At 38.0% G+C, this 26,473-nt stretch overlaps 1 protein-coding gene across 1 annotated transcript in view; it reads left to right on the top strand.

Annotated features, from left to right (window-relative positions):
- Positions 1–4,499: 4,499 nt before the first annotated feature.
- The window catches only part of snd1 (staphylococcal nuclease and tudor domain containing 1), a 169,569-nt gene continuing 147,595 nt past the window's right edge, over positions 4,500–26,473 (top strand). The window contains exons 1-10 of the mRNA XM_084407141.1: positions 4,500–4,777; positions 7,762–7,911; positions 10,028–10,148; positions 10,295–10,376; positions 13,805–13,965; positions 16,120–16,211; positions 16,641–16,799; positions 17,338–17,444; positions 17,796–17,886; positions 25,909–26,013. Of these exons, the coding sequence (XP_084263267.1) occupies positions 4,700–4,777; positions 7,762–7,911; positions 10,028–10,148; positions 10,295–10,376; positions 13,805–13,965; positions 16,120–16,211; positions 16,641–16,799; positions 17,338–17,444; positions 17,796–17,886; positions 25,909–26,013 (1,146 nt within the window). The 5' untranslated portion in view covers positions 4,500–4,699. The remainder of the gene's footprint in view (positions 4,778–7,761; positions 7,912–10,027; positions 10,149–10,294; positions 10,377–13,804; positions 13,966–16,119; positions 16,212–16,640; positions 16,800–17,337; positions 17,445–17,795; positions 17,887–25,908; positions 26,014–26,473) is intronic.

Genomic DNA, 26,473 nt, shown 5'->3' with positions numbered 1-26,473 from the left:
TAAACTTGTCCCTCAAATCTGATTGGTTGATTGGAATGTTGTTCCACAAAATCTGTCACTGGGATGGTTCCCTTTAAATGGTTCTAATATGTACCATTTAGATACTAATATGTAGACTTTTGGTAACAGCAAGTACCTTTGAGGTAGGCTATGCACTCTAGATATAAATATGTAGGCCTATACTTTTGCTATCCTAAAATGGACAGCTTTTGTGCCTTCTTTTCTGAGAGTGAAGGATTGCAACACCGTTTTTGTAATGTTTAGAGTTGTTGCAAGGATATACTGTAAGCGCGTATTTGACGCTAAAAGTGTTGTTTGGCGAAACCCGTCCATTCACTTCAATGATGTTTGCGCGCTTTCCATTCCATACTGAATGTAGTTATAGTTTGAAAGTCTTTTTAGATAATTTAAGTTTACTGTGGCACTCAGTGGCGATAGTGCCAAAGATGAACCTCCACAGATTACGCCCAGAAAAACCATCTTCAAAAAAGAATCAACTAGCTAAACTAAAAACAGTGGCCCCTAAAATATCATTGTGTAATTGGCACTGTGTGCACCAATGGGACAGATGCAGTGGTTAGACTTACAGGTTCCCAGCGCACATATTTCACGAAGAGAAAGTAGGTAGCTCAAAGTATTTTTTTAATTTATTTTACTTAGTAGATGTGTTCATTTAGAAAAACATCGTTTGCATGCTTAATGAGTTTAAAGGATCGCCTTTGCTGAGCGAATAGAGAGCACCAAGTGTGTGAAGTGTCTGATTTCAGCACCAGCCCGCGCTGAACAGGTCCCATGATGTTCTGAATGAGCGAATGAAAGCAGTGCTCGGCCACATATGAAAGTAGTCAGCTTCCTAACGATAATTCTGAAATGTTATACTCATTTATGTGCCCACAAGCCCTATTTTACTACTGTGCCTCTCAAACGACTGGAGATTGAGGCTCTCCGGCTGTCACGTGACTGACGCATCTTTCATCCTTCCACGCGACGACTGTAGCTACATGTTAATCAGATTTAGTTCTTTTAAAGCAAACATTTGAAAGCCTGCTCCAAAGACGACTGCCATATGGTAAAGTGCTTTTGATAAATCATAAATCCATCATGGAGCCCCTTTTATTACATTTTCTTTCAAGCATGAACAAATAGAGTCCGAGGGGCAAATGTGAACCAATTGTGGTTTTATTTATAAAAATCGAGAGTTGAAAACCCTCCCAGATGTCCCTTGTCTGGCCAGCAGATAAAATGTGTTGTAAACGTTTCAAAGGAAATATTTGGAGAGCAAATATTAGCGCGAGAGTATCCACACAAGCCTCATCTTTGGTCCTGCTCAATGACTAATTGGGCATCATTAGGTAAATCCACACAGATCGAAGATTGTGGAAATAAGGTTGGATTTTAAAATGCCATATGGTGCAAATTACATATTAACCACCCCTTACAGCATAATAATATCTGCAGGACTGAAAGATGCACATATAAACGCGACGACCGGTTTGAACGCCAACATCTCCTTGCCAACGAGATGAAAAGACAAATAAATTTATGTATTACTTCAGAGAGCTCTACGTTCTTTTGTACTCATTTTATTAAACGAAAATAGATAATTAAATGAGTTAAAGTTTCAAAAATGAGATAAAAAAAGGACGAACCCCTCTCTGTGCGCAAATCTGTCTGGCACTTTGGGGATGTTTTCAATTTGAACATTTAAATCAGTACGATTTTGATATGTTCGCGTATCTTGTGCCATCAGAAATCAAGGAAGCCACACTAACGATTAATCTCTCCATGTTGTGTTCTGAATTATAGCACTTAAAGTCTGATATGGCACCCGCGTAAATGTGTACATGGAGCTCTCCAAACGCGCACACGTGTGGCCCACAGTTGTGCCATTCAAATATCAATTTAAATACTGCGGATGCATCTTTAAAATTAAGAGAACACAAAAACTTTTTTGACACTATAGCTTTAAAATCAAGGAAACCATGGCCTCTTTTTTATTTTTATTTTTCACTGTTCGCACCAAAGCTCATGGGTAGCTTACAACTGAGAAAGTGCACTTATGTGCCAATGCAAAAATTCAGGTAAATAGCGAATCTTTTACATTTCCTCCCCAACTGTGTAATTTCATTGCATAGCTGTCCACAAAGCTATACACCACCTTATCGTAGATCTCATTACAACTTAGTGGTAGACCACTGATGTGCTTTAAAATGAACTCTAATATAAAGCTAATCAGGGTTTTGAATTAACACCCGCCAACCCGCCAAATGCGGATAATAATCTGTGGCGGGTAACGCTGTCAAATCACTAGCCAATTTGGCGGGTTACTTATTATTTTTTCTCACTTTGCTGAGTCTCTGGCAAGGAGTGTTTGTTCCCTGAGTAGCCCCAATTTGAATGGAGAATTTAATTGAATAATCCGTTAATTAAATAGTTGTTTGCTGTTGCTTACATTTTAGTTGATATTTTAAAATATTATACATATAAGAAAAGACATATAAGTGAATTTAAATAAACTAACAGTATATTGTTAATCCTGTGCTAGAAATAATTTTTCCTGATATTGGAACATATAGGCCTATGTGTATGCCTATATGAATTAATGAAATTTCTATGAATATCATACATTTTCTTATTGAGATTTCCGTAGCCTACTTGTCATTTTTCCATAATGCTTTTTAAAAATTGGTGATATTGTGTTTGGCATGCATAAAGTATGGTGAATATAGGCTTTTTTTATTTATTTATTTTTTTAGGCCTAACACACGTCCCAGATTACAAAGTGACCTGTCCCATATTATCAAATTCAGGCAGAATTATTTATTTTTTTGGCCAAAAAACACTAATAGGTGTCTCCTCTGGGTATAATATCTAGATTCTTTCTTCTGGTGTGGTTAGAAAACATATTAGGGATTTCAGAAAAGTGTAATGTGTTGATCTAATGTGTTAGATAGATATAGAAATAAATCGCATGAGTCAAAATTGCAAAACATGTCCCAGATTACCCGAATTCAAATAATAAGATCATTTTGGTGCAGGGCAGCATGCACGCGCATTTTTATTTGTTCCAGCAGAACGATTCCAATGCATAGCTACTTCTATTCTAACATAAGTTCAATATGATCGTGCATACTTAATCAATAGAAAAGAGGTCGATGTCAACAGAGTCTCACTTAATTCAAAACAAATGGAGAAGTGTAATATTGAGTTATGAGTCAAGGCAATATTTGTCAAATGGTGTCATCTAGTGGCCAGTAAGTACTTCCGCAGCATTATTGTCTAACGGTGGTCCATAGATTAATTGATCTCTCATCTCAATATGGAGTCTTTTCATTAATATCAGAACATGTATGTCATATTTTGACAGTTATGGTGCATGCACAATTATGAAACCCGTTGAATTACAAACGAACTTAAAATCATAGCCTATATAGGCTAGTTAAGTGCTTTCAGTTTCGGTAGGCTTTCTTTTTTTAATGTTTTTTTTTATTTTTTTATTAATGCTTTGAACAAAAACATATAAAGGCAGTTTCGGTAGGCTTTCACCACCACGGCTTATTCAACAGGAATTTTAATTTTAATTGTACACTCTCTATAAATCAATTCCAAAATGCGGGGAGGCCGTAGATTAAATTACACAATTAACAAATTAGTGCGCATATTGTGTTATAACAGTTGATTTTATTGAACAATTTCAATTTACAAACTCGAGGAAAATTAAATTACATATGAAAATATAACAAATAGGCCCATACACGTAGTACAGGCATATGATCTCTCAACCAATGATCTCTCAATCTGCCTCCAACCATGTTGCACAGAGAAAAGTATTTGTATTAATCAATAAATATTGAAAATAAATACGTGTGCAAATAAATAAATAAAATAAGTAAATGCATAAATAAATGCATAAACGAACAAACAAAACAAACAAACAAACAAACAAACAAACAAACAAACAAACAAACAAACAAACAAACAAACAAACAAACAAACAAACAAATAAAGTTAGGTCCATAATAAATAAAGGAAAAAAATACTAAAAAAATAAATTCAGAATTCAATTTCATTACATTACCATTTATTCTATAAAGTAGTTTCTTTCTTTCTTTCTTTCTTTCTTTCTTTCTTTCTTTCTTTCTTTCTTATTTAAATCTCAGTAATATATATATCGTTGGTGACTGTACGCTTACTCATGAAACATATGCGCCAATATAAAGATAATAAAAGAAACAGTAGCAAAGTAAAAAAAGTAAATAAAAGCGAATAAATAAATAAATAGTTATAGTAGCAAAGTAAATAAAATAAGTAATAATAATAATAAAACATAAATTAATAAATATCAAATTGGTGTGTGTTGTGAATGTGAATGTGTGTTACAGTGTGCACACGTTTTTTTAAATCTGTGCTGACGTGTCGCACCTCCCCACTCACCGGATGTCATCACTCGTGTCTCTAACGTCACAACCAAATCGCCCCATTCAGAGCGCGAGTGTGACGCTGTGACCGAGGAAGTGCAACATTTCGACGTGTACATCCCAACGCTGTGCTTCCGGTTAAGCAAAGCGTGATCAGTCGTGCTCAGTCTCTCTTCTTCCCTTTCTCGGCTCACAGTAGAGGCGTCTCATAGGACTCTCCCGGTTCCTTTACCTCTCTCTTTCTTCCCTCCCTAACGGAATATTCATCCAGCTCAGCGGACATGGCATCTGCAGTACAGGCACAAGTTCAGTCCAACCCAACTTCAGCCCCGCAGCTGCAGAGGGGAATAGTGAAGATGGTAGGAGAGCACACGGGGCACAAGTGTTGGTCAAGGGGGGGTCCGGTGATAGCAAAGACTTTAAAAGTTCAGGTCTTTCATGTCAGGCATGTATTATGCAGCCTGTTGGTTTTCCACGAGTTCTCTTGAGTTTTGGCGAGTCTTCAAGTTGTTTCCATGATCAGCAGAGATTGACAGTCAGAAGTTGAGCGGTCTTCAGCTGTGATCCAGATGGCCAACGTTATATTCATAGTGTCCTTCGATGGCTTTTATTTGCTGTTATAAACGAAGCCTAACATTGTTATAAACCAGTCGCTAAGTCTAAATATTTTGCAGCTACAGCTCAATGTTTGCAAAGAGGCACATATTTCATAACAAACTCTTGATAGTTTGTTAAACAGCTGTCTTGTATAAAAGCTGAGCTTTTTAAACAGTTCAAGAGTTTATCTGAACGCTAAATCTAGATTTGTGGGTTGCATTTGATTTGTTAATTGGCGGAGTTAACGGATTTTGACTCACGCTAGTGACTCGAAACTTTTGAATCGGTTCACAAAAAGATTCATTTGCGGATTCGTCCAGGTTGCACCTCCAGGAGGTGGCGCCACGAGATTGTTGTATGCGTTACGAGAGAGTCTATTGAATCATTCACTTGCTCAACCGATTCGGTGATTTCGTGAATGAGTTTTAAGTTGCAAATGACAACAAAGCAGCTTTATTATTTTTTTCATTCGTCCTCCAACTGCAGGGTTTGAATTTGTTTTATAACATATAGAAAAGAATGCGAGAGACTTATTTGTTTGTGGTCAAAAGTAATTTTTACACATTCCCAATAGTTGTCACAAACTGCTTCGTCAGTTTTTGAATGCACTTGTCAATGCAGTTGAATGAGAACGAATGAATCGATTAAAAGATTCGTTCAAAAACACTTATCATCTGGCGAATCAAACACTGTCATTGTCGTAAATCTGGAATCAACACTATGATTAGTGTTACTACCACTGATATATATGTCATTCTACATAGATCAGTGGTTACTACACTTTAATTTGAACTCAAGGTCAAAGTTCAGATTTCTTCTGTCAGTCTTGCGTGTGAGATCTCGTGTGTGTGATTCTCGTCGAGTTTCGCTCGCGTGTTACAGTGTTTCTGTGTTGTTATAGACTCATTCAGCTCCTCATGACTTGACCAGGCGAGGCGCTGCAGTTTTGGACTGTTTACTTTTTATCTGCTCTGGTCAATGAAGGGGTAGCAGCAGATAGGAGAAACTGACACGTAGGTTTTCCAAGGAAAAACACATGGCCATAACGTGAGGTAACCCAGAAGTAGAAACTCTGCATGAACTCAAACTGGCAAAGCCTTTATTCAACCTAATTATCCGTGAAATTAGCTTTTTTGGTTTTAATGTTTTCATTTGTTATTATAGCCTCTCTTTAGGAGGATAAAACTGCCACAAAATGTATCTGGTATCCATAGTTTTCACCAAAAACTATAATTGTTACTACATTAAACCTATATTTGGGGCAAAAACCGGTTCATGTTTCTGTAAACAAATATGTAAACATTTAAATATGTCTTTGTTGTTGATGTCTTGTGCATCATTTATCGCTATTTGATGCTGATTTTACAGATACATTTCATTATTATTATTTAAATTAAGACTCAATTGATTCAGCTGGACGCTTTACGTCAATATAATCAGTTCCAGAGGGCTAATATAGGCCCTTAATAAAGTTCATTTCTGGCACTTGGTTGAAATGGTTACCGTGATAAATGATTGTAAGTGAAATGTCACGGCCTGTCTTGTGTAGCTTTGATTTTAGCCTAAACATCAAATAACACTTTTCAAAGAACTTCCCACTCTTGCTCAACTCCTTGTTTAACCAGAGCGTGGTGGATTTGGGAAATTCATGGATATTTTCCGAATCTGTCTGTGGTGACAGAGGCCTGTGTATACTTCCATACAGCCGGTAATTAGACAGGCGCTCTGCTCTCAGGGCCTCTCTAGAGGAAAAAACGGTCTCTCGGTTTGGCCTCAGCGTTCTTGATTTATTAGAGATTTATTAGAGTTTTAATAAGTTTAAGTAAAGCCCAGAATCATCATTGATGATATCAACCAGTGTTTGTGACATGTGGCTTTGAGTTTGAATCAATGTGAGCAGGACAATAACTTAGATATTCTCAAATTCTGACAAATATTACATTGAAAGATTCAATGTAAATGGTATTATTACTGTTATTACTATTGGTATACGTTTCAGATTTTGTATATTGATTGTTTTTTAAGAAAATTTTTAAAATTTTGAATTCATGATAATCAGAATTTTTAAATTGAAATAATGTTGATTGCCATGAATATAGCCATTGCTGCTGATATGGCGTTAAATCATAAATAAATAGATATTCTCAAACGGGACATAGTCTGATATCTCTATTGGGTGTTTGAGGATCAAAGATTGAGACAGAATCAATGTAATCTTTAGTCAATTAACGTAATCATTTCGTAATGGTGCAGATGTGTCTCAGGAGTTTGGAGGAACGCCAGTGATCTAATAACTGATTGGATAAGCCACTGTCAGATATCTGTAACAACTGTTTCAGCATAAAGTAAGCATGACGAGGCTTGTAAACATCAGTGCTGTAAATACCTCACACAGATCAGAGATCAAGCGCTGATTCAAATGCTAACGAAGTGATCGTTGGTCTCATTTGTTTGAAGTATTTGTTTAGCTGCTGTTAAAGCTGAGACGTCATGTTGTGATTATCACAGTGGTGATTGTTTTACTGATTTTATCTTTGTTTTGTGGGGTGTAATGGTTGTTCAACTGTTGGCCAAACACAAACAAGCAGGTCCTAAAGGAATTGTGATCAGATCCCTCAGGTGTTCAGTGTTTGACTTGCGGATTTATTGTTTGTATCATGCACTGCCAATGCACAATTACACCTCTCATCATCATTGACATGTCTGGAATGATAAACAATTTATGAAACATTATATTTCCTCGCAGGTCTTGTCTGGTTGTGCTGTCATTGTAAGGGGTCAGCCACGAGGAGGACCACCTCCAGAACGGCAGATCAACCTGAGTAACATCCGAGCCGGAGCTCTGGCCCGTCGCGCAGTTCAGGCCCAACCAGACACCAAGGACACACCGGATGAGGTAAACATCAGCCCTGCACTGAGCTGCTCTGTCTGGCGCTTGGGTTTAACATAGTAATTTTCTTATTTTTGTTCTTCTCATAGTGAAGTTTTGGATATTCAGTAAACCAAATATTTTTTTTTCCAATATGCTAATTTATTAGCTATGTGTATACACTATTTATTAGTGTATTTATACTTATTACTAACTTTTATTAGCTATTGTGTATACACTACACAAAATAAAAACTTTGTGAAAACTCTGAATATTAGAAAAAATAAAAGCCTTTCCTTACATTGTTCGAAGGCAAACAAACAAACACAGCATTGTGGGAAATTGATGTGAAATTAAAGCCGCTATGGCTCTTTTATTAAAATGATTTTAATGACAGATTTTGACTATTTAATGACAAATAGTTTGAGAATTATTTGAGGCAAAGTCGCATGACTTTTTGGATCGGCATTTAGGAATTTATTTAGTACAGGGGTTTAGATTACTTAAAGGTATAGCGGAGGATTTTCTTTTTCCGGGTGGATCATCAAGACTATTGGTCCTCCTAAGTGTCAATCATTCTGGTGATATGTTTACGTAAGGCCGTCGTACGTGCTCGTGCACACGATTCACACGATGGCGTGCGCTCAAAACACAGGTTGGGCTTCCCACTGATGCCTCAGTCGCGAAGTTTCTACTTGACAGGTAAAGTTTGGCATGCTATTTGGTGAAATCCATTTAAAATCACTGCTAGTAAAAGTTAATGTAAGCTATGATTAGCTCGTGCATGCTCTCTCGTGCACACGTTTAATAGGCGTTCCCTCTCGGGAGCAGGTAGAGTGTTGCGCATGTGCATTTTTTCAAAAAGTGGAGAGGGCGGTTCTTTTCTAAAATTCGGGAAAATCCTCCGCTATACCTTTAAGATTACTTACAAGTCATTACTTTTACAAATAATTGAAATAGAATTCCAAAAATACAAATTTTCTATTAATCTATTAGTCTGCTAAATGCATTTCTCTTTTGACATGCCATATTTTTGTCCCATGTTATGGTTATCACTATATCAATCATAGCAATTTCAAGATTAAATTCCACATTTAAATGTAGATGTCACTTCCGAGATTTTTGCAGCATGTAATTGGCCGTCGGTCCTCTTTACTGCGTGAAAAACTAAAGTTTTATTCAATGGATTTATATAAAGCCTCAAAAGCACGCAATGACAGCTTCCTTTGTAATCATTAAAAACCTGTCCCTAATCTCAGTTCATCACAATCTCACAAAGTTCCGTTATAATAAATGAAGCTGACTGCACTTCACAATGAATCTCTTACTTGCATCGTGTCTGCACTTTATTTGCTATAATGAGAGGATTTGCAAACAAAAACTCTGGCGTCTTGAGCGGTGAGTGAATTCTGACTAAATCATCAAACATCTCTGATTGGCCATTGCATTCAAGAGATCAACAAACATGTCTGTGATTGGCTGCATTTCTCACTACTGCAAACACACGTTGTAAATAAAAACATTTGCCTGTTCTCTAAAGTGCAAACACAAATACACACTAGAGCTTTTGTCCAATCTGTTTTGCTGAAATTATATTACAGTATCAAGTGAGGGTGCCCCTTAATTCAGCTTTGCCAGCACAGGAATAAAGCACATTTTAACATGCATTAAAATAGAAAACAGTTATTTTAAAATGTAAAGATATTTCAGAAACAAAAATATTACTGTTTTTACTGAATTTGAGCAAATCTCACAGACCCCAGACTTTTAAACAAAAGGTTGTGTGCAGATTGTCGTACTAAGAACGCGCATCAGACTAGTGTTTGTTTGTTTGTTTGCTTGGTATTTGTCACTTGCTATTTCCAACCAATGTATTTAATGCATATATATAAGCCAATTAATTGTGTTGTGCATAAAATCACTTTAGTTCATTGCATCTTGTGACATTTTTCCTTAGTAACTCCAAGGTGTTTTGAATCCTTTAATTCTACACCTCATTATATAAAAAAAAATGTCCGCAGGTCATTTATACGGTTTTGTTAAAACATTTTCATTCCCGCTAGAGTGAATAGCGACTCTTTAGTTGCTAATGCACATCCTCCAGTGCTGAATGGCTGTAAATAGCTTTGTGTGTTCTTTGCAGCCATGGGCTTTCCAGGCACGAGAGTTCATGCGTAAAAAGGTAATCGGCAAAGAAGTCTGCTTCACCGTTGAGAATAAAACACCTCAAGGCAGAGAATACGGCATGGTGTACCTGGGAAAAGGTGAGTTCACATGTGCTGATCTGAAGCGCATTCTGGGTCATGTTTTACTAAATTATAAGAGCGTTTGGCATGCTTGAATTGGGCCGATGTGTTTACTTTAGTGTTGTTATAGTAACACGTCTCTTCTGGGTTTGATCTCTCCAAAGACACATCAGGAGAAAATATCGCAGAGTCCCTGGTGGCCGAGGGTCTTGCAGCAGTTCGCAGAGAAGGCATCAGAGGAAACAAGTAAGAAACCTACGTATTTTCTTTCCCAAAGCGTCAAACAACTAGTGTCAGTACGGTTCTTGCACCTATTGTCAAAGCCTTCACAATGCTGGCTATGTTTTCCCGTTTGGCTGAGATCATTTGTGTTGTCACAGTGGTTTTATTGTAAAAACTCATTATTTGTCCTGCAGGGGGCAGTGTTTGCCTTTAATGAAGTTGCATTAGACACTCTCTTGATTTATCAAACGTTATTGCTTTTGATATTTCTCCATTTGATTTCTCACTCCCTCTTTTAGTCACATCTGCTCTTTACACGTCTCTTCTATCTGCCCTTCTCCCTCTGGCTAGCAGCGATGTAATATTGTCCCAAGCTTTTGGGACTTAATGATGCGTATGCAGGCCACTCTGTGAAATGGCCCTGAACAATTGCCAGTGGAATCGGTTTGCTTTAGCCTCATTTTCCCCGCAGGAGACAGTGGTGTTAGCCCCGCTGGTCTCTCCACAGCCCCTGAAAATCCTTCTCATTAGCCAGGCCTGCTGTGGCCCATCACAGCCCTCTGGATCGGCTATCATAATCTCAAAAGGAGTCGTGTTTAAACCTGGGCCGCGCTCTGCCCACCAGCTCTCAATTAGGCACAGCTGAGCTGGGATGGATGCCCACTCCTCTCCCTCTGACACACTTTTAAAAAGATTAAAGAAAATAAAACTTTACAAGACAAAGACCGCTCAAGATGGCTGTGGAGATTTGGCAGCCTCTTATTTCTCGTAGTTAAAATTTATGAAGGCTTAGATAATTGGAGCTTTGATCTTGTCATTTAGTAGGCAGAAGGCGACTTTTCTTTGACATTTGCTCTACCGGGCTTTCCTGTTACTACATGAGTGAGTTTTAAATAAGAGTTGGGTATTAACATCTGTCCTGTGGATTGTCGTTTTGCATATCAGAAAAGGCTGGAAGACGAACCCAGATGTCTGGTTTGAATCTTGTGAGCTTTGTGTTTGTGTCCATTAGACGTGGCAGTATCCTAGACTCCCATGGGCCGCGGACAGTCTGTGTTGTAACCATTTGCACATACAAATGGTCCAATGAAATTGCCTGACTGCAATGTGACTTCCTGGAGATGGGGTTTACAGGTCTTTATCAGTCTGCCTGGAAACTAAATAGAGTTTGAAAGGAACTGGGCTGACTATTATAACACATTAGATAAAGAACAGATCAGTTATTTGCTAAATTTTCCAGGTATTTGTCTTTTGATATTTAAAAGACATTCAGAATTGTTGGTACTAAGCAAGTATGTATGATGAAATAAAGACTGTTGTTATTCCTACGCATATTTCATGATTTAAAGGTGGAGCGTGCAAGCCAGTAAGCCATGTGTAAACGGTCCTACTTAACCCACTCTAAGCAGGATTCGAATTCGGCGTGGGAGGCAGCCTCGCTAACAAGGCCGCTAATGCCTCTTGAGTGAGGTTTACACACACAGCTCTTACTGGGGTGCGTTGTTAGCCAACTATGGTCGCAAGTTTCGTTGTTATAAGAATAGTTCAATGAGTCTGTGTTTCTCAAAACCATAGTTCCAACAAACATTCGCACATTTGCAAACCTGTGGTTAGAAACATAGTTTCATGTTTGCAAGACATGTGGACTTAAAAAATCCTTATCTTAAACAAAAATACATAAATACCATGCGACAACATGGTTTCGGGAAACAGTCGTGATTTAACTACAGTAGTCAACATTTGAAGTGGATCAAAAAAGTTAATCAAAGTTGTCCTAAGACAAGAACTGGTATTGTTCAAAATTCATGTATAACTTCGATGAAAGGTTTTGATTCACTTCAAATATTGACTACAGTAGTTGATTTCTTCAATGATGCATCATACTTTGGTAGTTAAGCAGCGAGTTGTTATTGTATGGGATACGCACTCTAGGCCTACGTCCATTACACTCCTAAACCTCACTCCTATCCGGGTCACGGCACCAAATGTGACTGGTCCTTCTTGATCTGCTCCGATTGGGATTTAAACTGGCGTCTCTGGCACGGGAGGTGGGCGTGCTAACAAGGACGCTAAAGACCACAGCTCTTACTGGCCTACGTCCGTTACATGTGTATGTGCAATACTTCTCAGTCTGACCACCTTTTTATTAAAGAAATGCAAAAATAGAATACAACCAACATATTACATTAATGATCATTTGAAAGTTTATACATCCCATAAAATATTAATTGTGAGTCCAGACTTACCATTTAACTTAACATTGCTTTCATACACTTACTTCAGTTTCTGAATCTATCAAGTATTAGAAAAAAAAAATTGAAGTTGTTCAAATAAAGGAATATTTCCAGCCCACAGTCGATTTATTCAAAAATAACTATTTTCAAAAAGTAAATGCATCATATCCTCTGGGTTTGAGCGTAATGATCGGAAAGCATTATATCGTAGATACGATTGGAGATTAAACATAATATATATGCAGCAACAATAAAAACAATAACAGTAAAAATAAAATTCCAGTTGTATTATGATTATTCCTCCGGCAGTAACTTTAGCTTAGTAGTTTAAAATTGGTGACAAAGGTATGCAGAGAGACTGCATTTCTTATCCATGTCCTGTATTAAGTGTAGGTGATTTTTCAGCAAGTTTCAAATCTCACATGCATTAAAATAATATCACTATAGAGAAGTGCCTATTACAAATTCAGCAAGCAAGCTCTTCAGTAGATCTGGTATATCTAAAAGGCACTTTGAATCTTGTCTCTTCATCTAGTTTCAGTAAGATATGAATATTGAAGATTAAATTATCATTGAATGTGTTTTATTATTCAATCTCTGCGATCTTGCCATCAAAACTCCTGTAATTCATCATTTGATTTCATAATTTGTTTGCTGTCTGAGCCAATACATTAAAGCAGGAGCTGATACATAATTGACAGGGCCTCTGGTCAAACTGGGTCTTTAATTAATTGACTTTCACCACCCACATTTTTTCGCCAGTAAGAAAAAAACCCAGTTTTCATCATAGATTCTGATTCATCCCTCTCTTGTTCTTTCTGTCTGTCTGTCTTTCTGTCTTACCTCTTTAAGTCTGTTCATTATTAAGGCCAGCACTACTTGCATTGACAGAGCCTTATTAAAAAAACTGACGAGTGTCTGCCATGGTCAGACTGTTTAATTCCCCTTAAAGATAATGACGGCTTTTAGAACAACAGAGGAATTAATTGAAACATGTGTTGGCTTTTGATAATGAACAAACCCATTTGAAGAGCTTATCAAGGTCTCAGAAAGGTGCTGCTCTCTGTGAAAGACCTCTATATCTGTTGCTCAGAGCATTGAAGTCCCAAGGGAAAAGAAAGGCAGACTAAAATGATCTGGTCTTATTTTTAGTTCTCCAAACTCTTGTGGTCTGTAATTTGATATATACTGGACTTTGTGCACTTCTGTATGTTTCAGTCCTGAGCAGGCAAGACTGTGTGATTTGGAGGACCAAGCCAAGTCTGGTAAAAAGGGACTGTGGTCTGAGGGTGGAGGCTCACACACCGTTCGAGATTTGAAGTATACCATCGAGAACCCTCGCAACTTTGTAGACTCCCTCCACCAGAAACCAGTCAATGGTAAGCTTGGTTTGTGGATCACATATTTTGCTCTTGAAGGCCAGTACACATAAATGCTGGGGCAAACATCACAAGTGTTCAAGTTCCAATTTCATATTCATAAATGCAGATTTACTAATAAACTAATAAACTTGATTTTAATGAGTAAAGCAAGGTCATACATTGACATAATCATACAATTATATATTATAAGTAATAACAAGCATTACAAGTAATGCGAGTTACGTAATCAGATTACTTTTTTTTACAAGTAACGAGTAAAGTAACTTATTACTTTTAAATTTACAACCAAATACTGAGTTACTTTTTTCAAACAAGTAAAGCAAGTTCATTTTTCTCTTCTTTTGACTGACAACTCTCTTGTCCCCATGTTGAGAGAAACCAGAGAAAGTGCAGAAGTGTTGTGAGCGCTGTGTAAACATGATGGATATTGTAGTTCTAGATTAATTGTGAGCACTGCATTTACTCATCTCACTTGCACAAAAACAGATTCAGTATTCCTCAAAACTAATAAAAACTGTGAAATGCAAACTCAGAATATTATGAAACCCTGCAATTTAATGTTAAATAACACAAATATACTTTATGCATTTAATCTCACTTTATTAACCAGTGTCTTTTCTGCTGACCTTTGATGATCCAAAAATTGCTGTAGTTAAACTTCATTTGTTTTTATTGCTTAAGAAAGAGTGTTAAACTTTCTTTCCTGCGTCTGCTCAATCCAAAAATTGCAGTCCACCTGAAAGGTTTCTTTGAGCTGCGTTCTTTACTGTACAGACATGAATTTGCATTTACTTCATTGCATTTGCTTATTCATTCCACTTTTGGTGTGAAAAAGCCGAAATTATTATTATTATTATTTTTTGTTACTATAAAACAAGCAAGCCCAGACCAGGTCAGAAAAAGTAACGCAAAATGAATGCAACACGTTACTTTTCATTAAAAGTAACTAACGCAATTAGTTACCTTTTTAGGGAGTAACACAATTTTGTAATGCATTACTTTTAAAAGTAACTTGCCCCAACATTGGGGACCACTATATCATAAAGACTTTGGGGAGTTTTGCACGGTGAGTTCCACCAGGCCTACCTTAGAATTAATACATACAGTTTAGTGTTTCCTTCAGACAAAAGCTAAAATTGAACACACTAATAATGCTCTCTGGAGTGTCTCATTCTTCCAGATGCCCATTTTTTTCCCTCTTCACAGCTCTTCACACAGCTCAATTCTCCTATTCAAACTGAATACTAACCCTGATGAGAGTTAACCTCCATTAGAGGGCTCGCCAGCTCGCTGCAAATGAACAACTGAGTCATTAAATGCTATAGAAATTTGCACCATTTCCCCCCGCAGCTAACAAGCTTATTAGATGCTAATCAGAAGTCAAAGTTGCGACGTTGTTTGTAATAATGAATTTAAACACCCTTGGCCACATGACCCATTCCAGCGTGACTGTGAGCCACCTTCTTAGTGAATTATTTCACGGCCCTCACTGTGCAGTAATGCCAAGTGAGTTTTAAACATGCCAATTTGCTCTCTTCAAGTCAAGGCACCATGCAGAACTAGAGAGGCCTGTTTACATACTGTCAGCTTCCCACATGCCGTGACATCACATGAACTTTGTGAAGTGGGCTGACAATTTGAATAGGAAAAACAAAATTAGTATCAACAATCAAATCATTAACATGCTGAATTGTCTTGGTTTTAACTATTAGAATAGTTCGTAATGGGTTTTTTTTTCAAATGTTTAGCCTACTGTTATTCTAAATTGATAAAGGACTTTTAACATATTACAAATGTTACCTGAACTTTCTATTTTTCAAACAAATCCTGATAAAATGTACCACGGTGTCAGCAAAAATGGTTATAATATTATAATACTATATTATTTTCACAGTTATTGTGAAAACCATGTCATGCCATATCATATGAAGTTATTTTAAATTGTAATATATCCCAATATTACTGTTTTTCCTGGATTTTTTTTAATCAAATAAATGCAGCCTTGGTAAACATAAGATACTCAAAAACATTCAAAATGTATTACTGACTGTTCCGTAGTTTTCATTTTGTGCATAAAAGCAGCGGAAAAATGGGAGATTTAAAGTTTTGTCCTTCACTAACTTACTTTCTACCTTTTTCTTATACGCACAGCCATTATTGAACATGTGCGTGATGGCTGCATGGTTCGAGCGCTACTTCTGCCCGACCACTATCTGGTGACAGTCATGCTGTCTGGAGTCAAGGTGAGTTTCAGTCCTTCTATATGTAATTCTATGAATAAGAGAGAACCAATTTCTTTAGGCAGAACCCCTGAGACCCAATATATCTCATGCTTTCATGATTTTCTCATTAGTTCTTCTCTATGTATCTCTTGATGGTTAGCCCTGAGAGATTCCCTCAAGGTTTTCTTTGACCAGACCTGTTCCATGAATTCAGTTGACCATCTTACTGCTTAATCTCACTAATCATGAAAAAAGGAACTCTAAAGTTGTATTAAATTAAGTGTGTTAGTGGTAGAACTAGAGTTTCCACTCAGTGGCTTTTCAAGAAAGGGTTTTCCTTCTTTAAGTATGATTGTATATTGTTTTCCGAGGTTTGTTTTTTAGTATGTCCCAATAGATTTCAGACAATGTATATTTTCTGTAACGCATATGAAAAATCTGTGTCTCCAGTGCCCTACGTTTAAACGGGAGGCAGATGGCAGCGAGATCCCCGAGCCCTTTGCAGCAGAGGCAAAGTTCTTCACAGAGTCACGACTTCTTCAGAGAGATGTGCAGATCATTTTGGAGTCCTGCCCCAACCAGGTCATTCTGGGTACCATCCTGCATCCGGTATGAAGCCACATCATCCAAGACCAGCTTTCTGATTGATCTTTAATAACTTCAGTTGAACCCAAGCATAAACATTTTTGGCCGTTCATATTTATGCTAGATCCAAAATTTTAAAGTGTGTGAGATGAACATCTCAGTGCAGGTTGGAAAACCATGCACGTAATGCAGAGAGAGAGGTTGTGTTGAGTTTTTAACATTCCACACACAAACCGCAATGATAAAACTAAGTAATTAAGGGAAATGATGCATACCAATTTTGATACAGCAGCATAAGTAATACTAATTAAAATGAAGTAAATACTAAGTAAACATTGGTTCAAGTTCTTAAGCAATTGTTCAAGACAAGTCAGTTAGAACATTAAAAACATAGAATCATTACAAGCAAAAGAACAAAATAAAGTAAACAATGCATGAGATCTCTATCAACAATATAAGGCATTCAAGTAAACTTTTGAAAATTAGGTAAAAAACTGGTACTTTTGGCATCCCTAGTGCGAATAATAATTTGAAATCCTGTGTTTGTGTGTGGTCGTTACAGAATGGGAACATCACAGAGTTGCTGTTGAAGGAAGGCTTTGCACGTTGCGTGGACTGGTCAATGGCTGTGTATACCCAGGGTGCTGAGAAACTCAGAGCAGCAGAACGGTCAGTGCTTCTGAGTCGGACAGTTGTCTGCCCTAGTTCGCTATACATTTCAAATACGCCTGACATTTCAGCTGCTGGATCAGACAGTGCTTTAGACTGTCTCAGGCTGCTCTTACTTCATGTTTCAGCAGAATAGTTTAGCAAATGTGGCAACTTATCACACAGCTGTTCAAGAACACCTGCCCTTATGCCCACCTGCTAGTTTACTGAAGCGTTAGACACAATCGCAATGAAATATGATATGGACATACAAGGTTGTGTCTTTATTCCAATTAAGTGCGCACGGATGTCCTTTATGCAGTGCTTCATTTTGGTAAAATGGCTTATTTCTCTCTCTCTAAAACCCTGCAGTTCAGCGAAAGAGCGTAAAGTAAGAATCTGGAAAGACTATGTTGCTCCCACAGCCAATCTGGACCAGAAGGACAGGCAATTTGTAGCAAAGGTAAGTCTTTGTTCTCACTTAGTTTGAAAGTATTTCGGTTTCAATCTGTGCAACCTTAATAGCGACAAACCACAGAATCGTTATACAAGAACCAATGACACAATGCAATTTTTTATTGATTTATTAATTATTTTAAAATGCATGAAACCAAAATAATGAAAATCAAAATGAAGACGAAAAAGCTCATTGAAAGCCCTACGTTTTTCTTTTTCGATACATCCGTTACATTTGGATGGAAGCCACAATATAGATGAAATTTTCTGTTACATTCCTACATTTAAAGAGTTAGTTCACCCAAAAATGAAAATTCTGTCATTAATTACTCGCCCTCATGTCATTCCAAACCCATAAGACTTTGTCATCTTCGGAACACAAATGAAATCTGATCGAGATCTGTCCCTCCATTGACCGCTACGCAACTGACAATTTGACGTTTCATCATTTAAAGTGATCGAGTCTCTTCATAAAATCTGGACTAAACCACTCAATTCATATGGATTAGTTTTGCAATCTCATTATGAACTTTTTGAAAAAAGTGGTAGTTGTGTAGCTGTCAATGGAGAGCACAAAACTGGCTCAGATTTTTATTAAAAATATCTTCAGTTGTGTTCCAAAGATGAACGAAAGTCTTGATTGTTTGAAACGACATGAGGGGGAGTAAATGTCAGAATTTTCATTTTTGGGTGAACTATCCCTTCAAAATATTATGAGTAATTGAAAATAAATCAAAGTCATGTGGAGCAACCAACATGCAGATATGTTCAGAAAAATTCTTATAGAACAGGAAGTGATCTCAGAGAGGAGCCCTGCAGACCCTCATGACTGTGTGTGAAGGTCAATACGTTTCTTAAAGGTATAGTGGAGGATCTTTTCGAATTTTAGATAAGACCCGCCCTCTCCACTTTTTGAAAAGTTTGATTGATTCACCAGAATGATTGACAATTAGGAGGACCAATAGTATAGGTGATCCACCCGGAAGTAAAAAATCCTCCGCTATACCTTTAAAATATCAAATAAATTGACATTTTTGTTTTTTTACAAAGCAAGGTTAGTTCTAGTTGTTAGTTCTTAAAAAAAAAAGATGATACTTAAGATATGTACATTCACAAGTATTCAGGTTAAAAGAAAAGTAATACTTTATGGCTACACATGATAAAGGTAAAAACGAGCCATTAGAAATCTGAACAAATCTAATCTGATTGTTACACTACTAATTTCTTATATAGATGATGTTGCAGTTCTGAACTTCAAAAGTTCTTCTCGCTGAAGGTCACTGAAACCTGTTGATCTAAAATCAGCCCTCGGACCCTCCAGCCAAACTCTTGATCTCTAGACTTAGACTTGTTTTGCTTAGAACGTCTATAAATAACGTGAGGAGAAGTCTGCAGAGTTTAGGTCGACGCTTCCACTCTAGCAAAGCTTGACATTTCACCAGCTGAGACCCAACATGATAACAAATGACCGTCTCTACTCTGTCTGTTCTACAAACTCCTTTATTACAAGGCTTCTGAAGAATATTTGAGCACCGCCGTCTCTTAAAGTGCTGAGTGCGGTTGACATACTCATCTCCCTGACGCCTTGTTCTCTATTGTGTCTGTCAGCGAGGCAGGCCTTTCAGGTCTCAGGTGTTTCATTTCATTTTGCATACTCTGTAAAGTCAGCCTTGGGCCGTCTCAGCGGTTCTGTTCAGCTGCAGTCTTCAGCGCTCCCCTGTTAAATTACCGCTGAATATCTGCTTTCGTGGCCCTGGAACAGAATGCTTGAAGAAAGATAAAAAGGCATAATGATAACTTTAAGGGTTATTTGCTTTTCTCAAGTTTTGACTTTTAGAAAAACAGTTGAGTCTGAAAGAGTCTCTAGATTGAACATGAAATTGACCCGTTTTCTTTCTTAAACTGCTGTGCAAAAGTTTGAGGTCGGTAAGATTCTGAAATGACTTTGCTTTGCAAATTACATCTCTTGTGTCATGCAGGTGGCAAAAATAGTGTTAACAAACAATATTATTTTTAGGCTGCTGATCACATCTCACAATCTTATTCAGTGGTGCAAGGATGACGTTAGAAACCCGGAAGACTAATTCGCAGCTGGTTCCTTCGAGATTTTCCTATGGGGTTTTACGATTTATGTGTAAAATAAAGCCTGCGGTAAACAAAATTTGATTCTACTTTGACGTTTTGTTCTACAACTTAAATTACACACACCCATAGCGAAAATGCGAATTTTGAAGCATTTGTTAATTTTTGAAAACGCAAGTTTCTAACAAGTTACTAGATAAGACATCTTGGGGTGTGAGTGTGTGCAGTGCAACAAAATGGCAAAGTGCTGTCAAATTATGTTTACCACAAGCTTTATTTTACTCAAAAAAACAATTCTAAAACACCATAGCCATCTTGAAGGAACCAGTGGCGAATTAGACTTTCGGGTTCTGACGTCATTCCCGCACCACTCTGTTCCCAATGGATAAAATCAAATCTTTTCCTCCTTTTTTGAATATTTTGTTTCATTTGGAAATGCATCGCAGTATGCTGGTAAAATGGGCTGTGAATGTGGTTTCATGTTGACTTTTAAGATCAAGGAATAATTTGTAAGGTTACTGATATTGCCACATCAGTAATGTTTGTTAACTTTGTTTAAACCGCTGCCGCCTGGGCTTAATTGATATGTTGACACTGTTTGTTCTCTCCTAAGTCAGCAACTGTGCTTTTGCAGAAAGTTTCTTCATTCTCCTTAAAGTAAGGCTGTTTCACTGAACTTCAAGACCTTTAAAATATTCATGCTTGGCCTTTGGTTATGTAAAGGTGTTGCTCTGCAATCTGCTTACAGAATTAGTTTCAAAATCCGCAGACACAAAAGTGTGTTTTTGCCTGAGTCAGAAAATACCAGAAGTAAAGAATAAAACATTTATATGAGCTTTAGCTTGCCTCAGATCTCTTTGAGCTGGGAGAGGAAGATATACTTTGAAAATGTGTATACGAGTGTGTATTTAGGAGAGTGTGTGTGTGAGAGAGAGAGAGAAACTCAATAGAAAAAGCTACTGACAAAGGCAGAATGGCAAGTATTTGTAAGCTGTTTCTGTGTCCTGGCACACAGGTCTAGCTGTTGTAATTGGCTTGCATTTCCTGGCCTTCAGATGATTTTTAGGAAGTTTAATAATAACAGTAATAGTATTAGTAATACTAATAATAATAGTATTATTATTCAACAACACCAATAATAATAATATTTTAATTATATTTTTCTATTAGAAGATTTTTTACATTTCAGCTAAGGTTGCTTTGTTTTAATTTAATTATAAACCATAAACTTGAACCATATGTAGTTTTATTAAAACATTCTTTATTACAATAAGATATTGTCAGGCCAAAATAATACCATGTATAATTTTTTACTTGGTATTACCATTGTTACTTAATCATACAACAAAGCTTCACTGTAAATAGCATGGTATATACACTACCGTTCAAAAGTTTGGGGTCAGTAAAATATATAGTTTTGTATGAGGATGCATTGAATTGATCAAAATTGTATTTATAAAGTAAATGTTACAAAAGATTTCTATTTCAAATAAATGCTTTTTTGTTTCACTTTCTATTCATCAAAGAATCCTCAGTATCACGGTAAAAAAAAAAAAAAAAAAGTACCAGTAGAATGGTTTTTAACATTAATAAGAAAAGTTTCTTGAGCAGCAAATCCTATTTCAGAATGATTTCTGAAGGATCATTCATGTGACTGAAAACTGGAGTAGTGGTGCTGAAAATTCATAGACAGTATATAAACTGGACACAGCGACCCCATTGGATTCAACGGAGACAAGTTAAGTCAAATAGAAGCTCTTACTTCCTGGGGGTCGAGCGTAATGTGCAGACTCAAACTGAGCTTGACGACGTAGATGTGACGTGAGCAACCCGTCTGTCTTCTAGTAGCTGTGCCAAGAGAAATCTAAATCATTCCCTTCCTAAACTTGCAGAGACGGAGAGTGTGAGTAGGAGGTGTCCATGAGCTTGGAGCAGGAGAAACTTTTGCTATGTATTCTGATTAATTATTTTGTCACTTTGCCTCCACGTCCCCGCGATTGCCCGCGAGCTTCTCCTCCTGTCCATACGGTAATTCTCTACCGTGCGACAGAGAGTCGCGTTATGACGCAATCGTTAGCCTAATTTTACAAAAACTGCTTCTACGGGGCCATAACGGAAGCTACAAGGTAATGAAGCCTTTTATACATTTTCGTGTTTCTTTAGAAATAAATAATGGACAAATGGAGTCTTTAAACGCCTCAGATGTGAAGCTATTCGCTGTCAAAGTGACGCCAAAATGAATGGGAGTCAATGGGATGCTAACAGCAGGTGGGGGTCCGCTAGCCAATGGCGGCGCCCGGGGGTACCTTCAAAATAATAGAAAACCCTGCCCCCCTGTGAAAATTCAGCGTTGCCATCACAGGATTAAAAAATAAATAAATGTATTAAAATAGAAAAGTTATTTTAAAGTGTAATATTTCACAATATTACGGTTTTACTGCCTTGATCAGCATAAGATAATTCTTTCAAAAACAGAAATCACTTACCGACTCCAAACTTTTGAACACTAGTTTAATATGATAATCATTCAGTACTATGTCATGTTACTATGTCATGTATCAAAAGCACCATGACATTACCATGTTATATCATTACTATAGTACTTTTTTTTTTTTATGGTTGAAGATGTTAAATAAATGAGCAGTATAGGCAAAATGCAGTACAGAAAAGCACTGAATACGTAAAAAAAAACACACACAAAAAAAACATTTGTACCAAATATATATAAATGTAATGTTTACTGGGTGGGCACAACATCATACTCCTTATGATGTAGTTCTAGTGATGATCTGTAGGTGGCAGTGGCTCCCTGTCGTGTTCAATGGGCTGCAGTACCAGAGTGAGTCATGAATCTGGCCTGAAGATCTCTGTTGGCAGCTTGCGGTGAAGTGCCTTGCATGTGTGACTGCTAATGAAACGGCAAAAAAATGTTCTCCTTACTGTTCCCAGTTCTGCTCAACTACTACCCCCCCCACTAATTTGCTCAGGTGACCTTGCTGATTTGGCACTGAGTGTGCTTAGGAATACATAAGCAGCACACATGCATTGACTGACATTCTCTGCTGTATCACTGCCGAGCCGAATGCTTCTGCAAGTGATCCGTTTAATTTCCACTCTGAAGATTCAGTTCAAAGCCCGACGATCTATCAGTCTGTGCCGTAATTCTGCTCATATCGTCGTTCTTTCCTGTTGTTCCATGTCCCTCTGAAGACTGTAATTTTGTCTTCATTTGCTCAGATCAGATAATGCATGTTTTTGAAGGCATTCCTCTGCTTGTTCAGGTCTGGTTATATATGATCCATTACCCCGTCATCTTCCACATCACTGACTCCTCTATTAAATAACTTGGAGTTGATGATCATATAAGATGACATTGGATATGATGTACTCAGACGGGATTCTAAACATCAGAGCTTCTGTGACATTTGTCGTCTTGTGGGGATGGTCCACATATGTGATTGGATGCAGCCTGCACATGTAACGCATGATTCCTCTCAGCTCTAAAGTAACATGATTCTGTCCTAAAACCTGGATGTCAAAGGTAGCACATGCCAGTTTTAACCTGGGGAAGTAGTCCAATTGCGATTTTTCTGAATTGTTGTTGTTATTGTTATTATTATTTTGATTCATTGTGGCTTCTTTGGGATGGACCCCCTAGCATCACGGTGCCATCTTCTGTGTGTTCAAGCTTCACTCACTTTTTTTTCAAAAATATCTTGTCCATATGGGCAATTTATTATTTTTTTATTATTATTTTTTGTAGATCTTTTGCTAAACGTGCTCTAACACACTTCTAAGTGCTCGATTTAATCCTCTTCCTGTCCCTTTTCCTTTAAACAAAATGGACCGTTTCACTTCTCTCTCTCTCTCTCTCAGCTCTTTTATGTTCCCCATTGGCTCGCTTTCATTGTCTTGTGTGAGTGAAATGGTGAAGTAATGGTGGTAGGATGAGAGAATCAAAGAGGAGGGATGTTCTTTTGAGAACCGTGTGGGAGAAGTGTTTTGTTTGCAGCTGTTTGCTTTTGTGCCGCAGAAGGCTCGTGGTGGAGTACAGTAACGTTTCTCTGGCAACAAGTGTGTCTCTCCTGTCCTCCGAGCGGAGCTTGCTCGCCACCTCTCGTCCTTTTTTACACCTACTCGTGCGCTCTCTCGATAGCACTCCTGAATGTTAGGGTGACTGACAAATATTTTACAAATAAACAGGCTGGGAAACAGTCTTTACAACAACAAAAAAAAATTAAATGGGAACATCGACAGCTGCAGGCAGTTTGAGTGTGAAAAAGGTGGTAAATGTTACAAATGCAGTGCTTTAATTGCTGTAGATGTGCCTTTTTTTCAGTTTTGACTGGCAGTTGCTTTTAAGGAATCAATGGTCAGCCAATGTCGGGCTAGTTTCGGCCCAGTTTTTGTAGTGTGTTCTTAAACTTTGGTACTATCCACCTTATTCTGCTCTAAACAATGCGCGCTGCCATAACGACGACGACTCTGGTTGCCTACTTCCGGTTCGTAGCGCTTGACCTGTACTAGCAGCGAGAGAATGAGTTCAGTTTTAACGCTAACCACTCTAAACGTTTACTTTATTGAATGTATCTGATACGGAACCGGACATGGGCATTATCTCCTTCTTATGCTCGAAACACTCAGTTTCTAAAAAGTTTGAAATCTTCTTTTGAATTGTTAAAACAACCAACAACAGCACATGAGGAGCTTGAACTCATTCTCTCGCTGCTAGTACAGGTCAAGCGCTACGAACCGGAAGTAGGCAACCGGAGTCGTCGTCATGGCAGCGCGCATTGTTTAGACTGAGCAGAATAAGGTGGATAGTCAGTTATTGGCAGGGGGGCAGGGATTTGTATTATTTTGAAGGTACCCCCGGGCGCCGCTATTGGCTAGCGGAACCCCACCTGCTGTTAGCATCCCATTGACTCCCATTCATTTTGGCGTCACTTTGACAGCGAATAACTTTACATCTGAGGCGTTTAAAGACTCCATTTGTCCATTATTTATTTCTAAAGAAACACGAAAATGTATAAAAGGCTCCATTACCTTGTAGCTTACGTTATGGCCCTGTAGAAGCAGTTTTTGTAAAAGTAGGCTAACGATTGCGTCATAACCACGCGACTCTCTGTCGCACAGTAGAGAGATTACCGTATGGACAGGAGGAGAAGCTCGCGCGCAATCGGGAGGACGTCGAGGCAAAATGACAAAATAATTAATCAGAATACCTACAAAAAGTTTCTCCTGCTCCAAGATCATGGACAGCTCATACTCACGCTCTCCGTCTCTGCAAGTTTCGGAAGGTAATGATTCAGATTGATCTTGGCACAGCTACTAGAACACAGACGGTTTGCTCACGTCACATCTACGTCGTCGAGCTCAGTTTGAGTCTGCGCAGTACGCTGGACCCCCAGGAAGTAAGAGTTTCTAATTGGCTTCACTTTGTCTCTGTTGAATCCAATGGGGTCGCTGTGTCCATTTCTTTTACTGTCTATGGTTATTGGTAGCTTTTTGACCACACTGGTGAGAGAAAGCGCTCTGATTGGCTGTTCAGCTTAGCAAACAGAGTGTGACGTCATATTACAACTGTTGCAGTGTCTCTGGAAACTTTTGTGTGCTCAGTCTTGTATGACCATGACTTTGCTCATCATCTTGTGGTTCCAAAATCGCGGTGTTCTCAATCATTTTTTTTGTCCCTTAAATAGTTAGCCATGTCTGTTGTGCTTCAAAATGGATAAAAACATCAAATATGGACAACAAAATATAAAACATTCAAATATGAGGTTAATAGTGGAGGTTGAACATCAATAGCATCAAACATCATTGGTTCTTGAAAATAACAATGTCAAACTTGCGGCAAGTAAATTATGCCCGAATTTTCATTGGTAGCTTGACCTTCCTTTCTCTTTCTCTGCATTATTTAATTTTCTTTTTGCCCTCTTCTGTGCAGGTCATGCAAGTCATGAACGCAGATGCCATCGTGGTGAAGCTGAACTCTGGGGAGTGCAAGACCATCCACCTGTCCAGCATCAGGCCCCCAAGGCTAGAAGGCGAGGTACGAGTTAATGCACGTCTGTCCTTGGATATCCCTGTCACTAAGGCCATTACTGAATCCACTGGGTGCCAGCAAAGTGCTGATGTGATGGTTTTCGCTCTCTCCTCCATTTCTTAAAAGCGCCGATCTCCTCCCTTCATGCATCTTTCACACTCAGATCTCAGAGCAATGTCTTTACTGGACGCCAGGGGGAGCTAGAGAGACAGAAGCCCACCGGCCCTCCTCCCCTCCACTCGCTCTGACACACCAGTGCTGCACTGCAGCCAAAAGCCCTATAGATCTACTCCCATAATGAGCACGCGCTCTCTCCGAATCTCTCTTCCTCATCTATTAATGTCATACGCGTCCTCTCAATCCAATGCAATTCTCAAATACTCACTTTTGATTCGCTAGATGTTAACAAATCAATATGGAAGCATCATTTTGCGGTGCTGCATATGCACACACTGGTCATCTTGTG

Source organism: Rutilus rutilus, assembly GCF_951802725.1.
Source record: "Rutilus rutilus genome assembly, chromosome: 4".
In the NCBI taxonomy this organism is placed as follows: Eukaryota; Metazoa; Chordata; class Actinopteri; order Cypriniformes; family Leuciscidae; genus Rutilus; species Rutilus rutilus.
Note: the sequence above shows the minus strand (reverse complement) of the source record. Positions and strands in the feature narration are given on the sequence as shown.